General features: G+C 39.1%; 1 protein-coding gene across 1 annotated transcript; it reads right to left on the bottom strand.

Annotated features, from left to right (window-relative positions):
* Positions 1–3,532: 3,532 nt before the first annotated feature.
* On the bottom strand, positions 3,533–4,707 carry LOC131859072 (uncharacterized). The gene is made up of 2 exons (XM_059212595.1): positions 4,231–4,707; positions 3,533–4,003 (listed from the first exon to the last, which is right to left on the bottom strand). The coding sequence occupies exons 1-2, from the start codon at positions 4,705–4,707 to the stop codon at positions 3,533–3,535; spliced, it is 948 nt and encodes a 315-aa protein (XP_059068578.1).
* Positions 4,708–8,175: the final 3,468 nt, after the last annotated feature.

Consider the following 8,175-nt stretch of genomic DNA (forward strand, 5'->3'; position numbering starts at 1 on the left):
TGATAGGCTGGAACAAATCTTCCATCAGTCGGCCATCGTGAACATGACCCCCAGTCCAGTAGTCGAGTCCCAGAATGTCGACTACCATGTCTTTCTCTTGCTCATTTGTCTTTTTAAACAGTCGCTCCACCTGCTCCTCAGGCGATTCCTCCAGTCCATAAATCTTGCTGCACTTGCAAATGATACCTAAATGATCCGCCATTCTCCCTACTGCAGGAAAAGAGACCAAGAATGGGTCTATAAATAAAACTATCCGTTGGTCTACCGTCAACACCACCCCCTCCAAGGAAGCTTGTTATGATACGACTGTCAGACAACATAATCATACATACTAGCATGAAATAAATCTAGCCAAAGCCTCTCCTGGACTTCCTTTCAATCCACTAGATTTCCTCCACATATCCCATCACCCTCTGCCTACACCGTCGAAAACAACCTACCTATCCAACTCCAGTCCTTGTAATAGATCCTCTGTCCCTTGAAATGATTTCCTAAAGTACATACGACATGGTCTCCTAAAGTACTATCAGCATGGACTCAACCTTGCCAAATTATCTGACTAAGCCTTCCTCAATCCCCATATTTGCCAATTGGTTAGCGACTTTGTTTCCCTCCCAAAACGTGTGTTGGATATGATATTCGCCAAAGAGAGTCAAAAGAAAATTTATCCTCGGGGTCCAAGACGCCAACCGCCAGTTCTGGAAACCGGACTTGGACACACCATTGAGGATGATCTGAGAATCTCCTTCGATAATGAGTTTGTCTATCCCATTATTTACACACCACTGAAGCCCTACCTCCAACGCATCAATCTTTTCCACGTTGTTGGTTGCAATGCCAATCAGACCCAAAATGGCATGCACCACCTCCCCAACCTCGTTTCTAATGATAGCTCCCACACCACTCTGACCTGGGTTACCCCTACTTGCTCCATCAAAATTAAATTTTTTCCACCCTACCGGTGGGGCCTACCATGAGATGTTTTTTCTGAGTGCTTTTCTATCATTTAGTCTGTGATCACTAATCTGCTTGAAGGACCAAGATTTCTCCATATCAAAATCCCACTTCACTAAAAAATTGAAATTCACCCCTTGGATTTTGCCATTGATAACTTACTCTACCGCCCTCTTAATCTTAACCAGAAGGACATGGACATCCAATGCTTCTTCCTTGAAAATCCTCCTGTTACGTTCCTTCTAGATATGCCAGACTAGCATTGACGAGCTGACAATCCAAAGAATTCCCCATTTAGAGAGTCTACCTTTGGTCGGCCAGGCTATAAGAAAGTTCTTCAAGGTTAATTTTTTAGCGGCGGGGAATTGCAACAAGTATAGAAGCCAATCCGAATATTGACTGGAAAATGGGCACCAATAAAGGAGATGGTCTGTCGATTCCTCCTGCTGCTTACACAAGATGTAGCAATTTGGCCTCGAGATCCCGATCGATTTCAATCTACTGCCAGTGAGGATTCTACTGTGGATAGCAATCCATAAAAAGGCCCCTGCTTTTGGTAGAAGCCAGTTTCCCCAACATAAGGTTGAAGGCCACTTACCATTCCTCTCTCTCGTCCTCTGAAGCTCATAATCAAGATTCACTCTGTAGTCCCCAGATTTGGATGCACTCCACAATAGGCTATCTTCCTCCTCTGAGGGGAACACCTTTTTAGACTAGAGAACATCTGAGAGCCGCTTGTGGTTCGCTTGATGCCATTCCCCCATGCTCTTCCATTTCATAGAGGATAGGTTGGGAAGAGTTTGGAAATAGTTAGCCACCTACGACCCAATAGATGCTTCAATTTGGTTGACCCAATCTTTATCTTCAAAATTGTCTGCTATTGGTTCATCCCCATTCCAAGAATCGTGCCAAAATCTCGCTCTTTTACCATTGCCAATCTTCCTGGTAAGGTATTTCATGAGCAGCTTACGACTTTCCCAAATGAATTTCCAAAATGGAGAACCTCTTGCTGAATTGGCCACTGTCAAGATTTTGTCGGGAGAATTGGAGTCAAGGTATTTCGCTACCAGAATTCTTCACCACAGTTTTTGAGGATATTTGTACATCTTCCAAGCCAGCTTTGCTCCTAAAGCCAGATTTTGTAAATTCATCTTTCTAAGACCCACCCCTCCTTCATCCTTGATCATACAGGCAGTGTCCCAATTAATCAATGGAATCCTTCTGGTTTCCTTCGAACCATCCCACAGGAATTTCTTGAGCAAACCGTCTAGAGCCAGGGAAGCTCTATTACTTAACCTATAGCAAGACATGTAGTAATTGGGGATGGCCAATAAGACTGCCTTGATCATTTGAATTCTCTCGACTTGCAACAACCACCTATTTTTCCAGGACGCCGCTTTGTGTTGACATTTGTTGATCACCTCCTCCCACAATTTATTGTCGACTCTTCCAGCATAGAGTGGGACACCAAGATAGGTAATCAGAAATTCTCCCAGCTCAAACTCCAAAATTTCTGCAATTTTAGACATGCGCCTTCTATTGGTGTTTAGGAAGAAAACCAAAGATTTGTTCTTATTCATACATTGGCCAGAGCATAACTCATAGGAATCGAGCACCCTTATGATAGATTTTGCCTCCCTTTCTGAAGCCTCCCCGAAGAGGATTGTATCGTCAGCAAATTGGCAATGAGAGATATGCTCCAAATTTTCATGAATGAAGATCCCTCTCCAGAGGCCCAGACTAACCTGCTTTTTAATGTTTCTCCCCAATACTTCTGCCATTAGAACAAATAAGAAGGGGGACATGGGATCACATTATCTCAACCCATTAGTAGCCTGGAAAAATACACAAACCGAACCATTCAAAAGAATAGAGAATGACTGAAGACATGCTGTGCTTAATGCATTGCACCTAATTTTTATCAAAGCCAAACCGAAGAAGAATATTCAGCAGAAAGGACCGCCTAACCCTGTCATTCGCCTTGCTGACATCTAATCTAATAATCATACCTTGACTCTTGGCTGATTGCATAGAATGGATGGTCTCCCCCACCATCAAAATGCTATCCACAATTTCCCTACCTGGAGTGAACCCATGTTGTTTAGTTGAGATGATCTTATTAAGCAGAGGTTTCAATCTGTTAACCAAAGCCTTCGACACTATCTTGTACAAATAATTGCACAAAGATATTGAGCGGAAATCCATCATGGTCGAACAATCTTGCTTTTGGGGGATCAAGACTATGACCGTGTTGTTCAATTCTCTGACAAACTTACCCTTTCTCCTGAACTCTTTCGCCAACTTGAAAATATATTCTCCCATGAATCCCCATCATTTTTTGAAGAATTCCATTGTAACACTGTCGGGCCTAGGAGCTTTGAATGGGGGATTATCAAATGTGGCCTTCTTGATTTCCTGCAATGAGAAGGGTCGCATTAACTATGCATTATCTTCTTTCGAGAATAATCTAGGGATGATGTCTAACATGGGAGAAGGGAGCCGGTCTGCATGGAAAATCCCCCAGGAGAGCTTTGAAATGATTAACTGCTATGTATTCTATGACCTCTGCCTCTTCCTGCTAGACTCCGACACCATCTTGAATATGGGCAATCCGATTGTTGGCTCTATTGGGCTTGATATAAGCATGGAAAATTTTTGTGTTCAAATCTCCTTCATTGATCCAACGCTCCCTTGATTTATCCCGCCAGAAAATTTCCTCTCTGAGCAAAAGTTTCGAAAGTTCACTTTTTAGCTGTTTTTCTCTGACAAACTCATCATTGGACATTCCTGCTGAGATGATAATTTTGTTCAAATTATCTAACTCAGATTCCACTCTAATCTTTTTTGCAAAAATATTCTTGAACGAAACCTTGTTCCACTCTCTAATTTTCTGCTTAACCATCTTGAGCCTTTTAACAAAGCAGAAGCTTGGGGTTTCTGAAAAAATATCACTTTCTATCCACCATGCTTCCACATTTGGTAGAAAATCCTTATCTCTCCACCACATACTTTGGAACCTAAAACTCCCTTTGTAAATCTTATTGGCTTCCTGGGATCTTAATTGGACCAGGAAATGATCTGATAATGATAATGGGAGAATAGAGGAGTCCAAGTTGAAAGCATAATCCATCCAGTAGGGCCCTACAAGAAATCTATCCAATCTTTTTGATATTCTTACAAAATTGGCTCTCTTATTGGTCCAAGTGTATTTGTTGTTCTTTGGAATGACATCAAAAGGTGATTCGTGGTCATGAATTCCCTAAAATATTCCATCACCTTGTTGTACATGAGCAAACCCCCTTTCTTCTCTTCTAGATCAAGCAATGCATTAAAGTCCCCTGCTACAATGACTCTATCTTTGTAAGTGGAGTCAATCTTGTCAGAAATGTCCTTCCACACCTTTACTTTCTCCTTAGTCTTTATCAGACCACAGACATTGATTAAGGGAAAAACCACATTATCCATCAAACTATGAACCACTCCAAATGTCGAATGTTCAGATTTATCCAACTTCGTCACCTTTATCTTCTGAGGGATCCAGAGGATTCCCAATCCCCTGGCAGTGCCTCTGGCTTCTTGAAAAAAACCTTCCCATGAATTGCAAGAATGGAGAAAACTAAGAGCTTTGTCCATACATAATTTAGTTTCCTGGAATAAAACAATATCACTATCTGCTCTCTGCAACACTCGTTTAACCAAGCGTTGTTTATCAGGGGCTAAAAGGCCCCTGACGTTCCAAGTGGTGATCCTCATCTCTCACCAAGGGAGGCCCCGACTCCCTTGGCTTTTTTCATAAACTCAAAAACATTTATGATGCCTTTCTCATTGGCTCTATCTTCTCTCTGCTTCTTATTTGATCTTCTCCCCCGACTCCCCTTGGCCTTACCTAGCAAAATATTAGTGGATTGGCTAATACATCTCTGGTCTAGATTGTCCAAAACATCCTCCTGAAAGGAATCTGATAGTTTTGATACTTAATATAAGTACAGATCCAATAGCCAACAAGATGAGAGGGGGAGGGGGGGGGGTGAATCATACAAACTTAATCTTCCATAAAAACATCAGATTCAACCTTGGTAACATATATTTCAGTAATATAACCAAAAATTTTAAACATGCAAACTCAAAAGCATATGAACATCATAAACCTCATAACACCAGATTTAACGTGGAAACCCAAATAGGGAAAAACCACTGTGGGATTTCGGACCCACTAAGAAATATACTCTTCTAGAGTATGCTCGGTTAAAAGCAAATCCTGTCAAAGATTACAAACACATTGCTAGATGTGACCCATTTAAGGGATTTCCCTCAGATCTGTTAGGATCTTCACCTTGTTAGAAGTGACCTTGTTAAAGGATTTCAAACATTCAATCAGAATGTCACCTTGCTAGAGGGTTTTACAAATAAGACTGTTAAGTCCACTTGGTTAAGAGATTTTCTGTCACTTTCACAAAATAACAATAATAAAATCTATCTGCAACTTCACATCTAAAATGCTAAAGCAGATTCTTATTTGTTCAATACAATCTAGACACAGAACTAATCTTGTCTATCTGTTGGGCTTCTATACTATGTTATTCAAACAGGTCTTCAAGCTTCTGTGCTCGGTAATCACTATGTAGCATCCCTATGCATACACTTGCCCGCATTCATTGTTTATCAACAGTTTCCTATTTATAAACAATTAGGTAACCGCTTAATCTCCTTGATCACATTTCCCATGATCAATCATAGCCATCAGATCTTAAATCTTGTCCAGGTTCAATGCATCTTTCAATCTGAAAACATTTTACCCCACCTTGGAACTTGCATATTAGTCTTGGAACTTGTGCTAGGGTATTGCGGTTCAATCTGAGCTGTAGATCTTCATGCCAACTTTTCATTGCCTTAGATTCGTTAACAAACTTCATTCACGGCTCACCAATCATTGATCAGTTCTAGCTCATCAACTTCCTTCATTAAATAATGCATGTAAACATTTAATGCATTCTGTTATAGCTTAGTTACAACTCGGTAACAACTTGGTGAATACTAAACTCCACTCCGTAGACATTCTGCCTTCATTAACCGATAGCGATAACCTTAGGGTTTACCAACTAGGTTCCTTAGGGTTTACCGACTAGGTTCTTTTCTTGTTAACATAGTATAGTATTAACCTTTACATTTTACAACATGTGTATGATGTTAAAACAATCTAAACATCATGATCTCATCATTGTCTGACTCGGTACTAGTTGCCCATTGAATACCTTATTCATCCCCTTATTCATCATATTCTTTCCTGTGTCTTTTACCGACATCTTTATAATCTTCATATCATACTTCTCAAGATATGGCAACATCATACTGAATTAGAAAAGCAAATTCTTGACATCAATGACAAAATAATAATATCAAGACAGTAAAACATCTTTAATCAGTTATATCCATAATCATCAACAACCTTCTCAATATCCTTATGAAATGCCAACAATCTTTCATTGTCTGTTATAATGCAATATTGCCAACAATCTCCCCCTTTGGCATTGATGGCAAAACCAATTGATTTGACCTTAAGAGATTCAGATTGCTGTGATTCTGAAATGCTCTCTCCCATACATTAGACTTCTCCCATTTTCAGTCTTCTTTCCAATCTGTAGTATGCTCAATTTTCTTTTAGTCTTCTCCCCTGATAGGTCTTCTTCCTCTATATTACTCTTCTCCCCTTTATAGTAGTCTTCTCCCCCTTTGACAACAATGCCAAAAAGTAAAGAACTAAAACATAATTACTATCTGTAAGAAGTTATTTCTTGCTATTGTGTATCAACTGAGTCTCGGTCAGAGCATTTGTCTTCAACTCCTGTTCCTTGTAATATTTCCTGTATTATTTCTGTACACCTTTAGAAAACATCCTAAAGTGTATAAATCAACATCAACTCCCAAAAGATATTCATTAGAGTCATCGGATTGATGCTTTCACCGAACTTAGTCAGTGAGTAGAAGATAGGGGTAGGACCCCTAACTTACTTCAGAGATATTCAAAAGTGTCCCTTGGTAGTGGTTTGGTGAAGATATCTGCTATTTGTTCCTTTGTGCTAACATACTCCAATACCACTTTCTTCTCTTGAGCTTCTTCTCTAAGATAATGATATTCGACAGATATGTGCTTTGTCTCAGAGTGCATAACAAGATTCTTTGAAATATTAATGGCACTAGTATTGTCACAGAATATAGTTACTGGCTCGGTAACTTTCTCATTTATACCTTCCAACAGTTGTTTGATCCATGCAATGTTGGTACAATTCAATGCTACAACAACGTATTCAGCTTCTGCTGTTGACTGTGAAACACATCCTTATTTCTTGCTAAGCCAACTCACTAGTCTTTCTCCTAAAACGAAAGCTCCTCCACTTGTGCTTTTTCTGTCATCAATGTTGCTTGCCCAATTAGCATTAGTATAAACTTTTAAATCAAAATCATTTCCTTTCTGATATACTAAACCATAATCCTCTATGCCTTTCAAGTATCTAAAAATTCTTTTGATTGCTGTCATGTGTGTTTCCTTAGGATCTGTAGAGAATCTTGCAACTATACCTACTGCATGTGCTATATCTGGTTTGCTATGAACAACCTATTGTAGCTTTCCAATCATGGATCGATAAAGTGTCTCATCAACAAAAGCAGATTCATCAATCTTTGATAATTTACAGTTGGTAGTCATAGGAGTACTTACTGGTTTTGAATCCTCCATTCCAAATTTCTTCAAGATTTCCTTTATGTACTTGGATTGAGTAATGAAAATCTCATTTTTTATTTGCAGTATCTGTAAACCTATAAAATACTTTATCTCACTGATTAATGACATCTCAAATTCTTTGCTCATTTCATTTCCAAAGTTCTTGCATAAAGAGTCATTTCCACAAAATATAATATCATCAACAAATATGGCTGAGATTAGTATTCCATTTTCATCATTCTTCATGTATATGTTGCTATTCTCACTTGTCCTTATTAAACCAATCTTAATCAAATAAGAGTGCAATCTTTCATACCATGCTCTTGGTGCTTGTTTCAAACCATATAAAGCTTTGTTCAATTTACATACCTGATCTTTATTCTTGTCTTCAACAAATCCTTTAGGTTGTTCAATGAAAACTTCTTCTTCTAATATTCCATTTAGAAATGTAGATTTGACATCCATTTGATATATCATGAAATTTTTGAAATCAGCAAAGGCCA

This window comes from Cryptomeria japonica, chromosome 10 (genome assembly GCF_030272615.1).
Source record: "Cryptomeria japonica chromosome 10, Sugi_1.0, whole genome shotgun sequence".
In the NCBI taxonomy this organism is placed as follows: domain Eukaryota; kingdom Viridiplantae; phylum Streptophyta; class Pinopsida; order Cupressales; family Cupressaceae; genus Cryptomeria; species Cryptomeria japonica.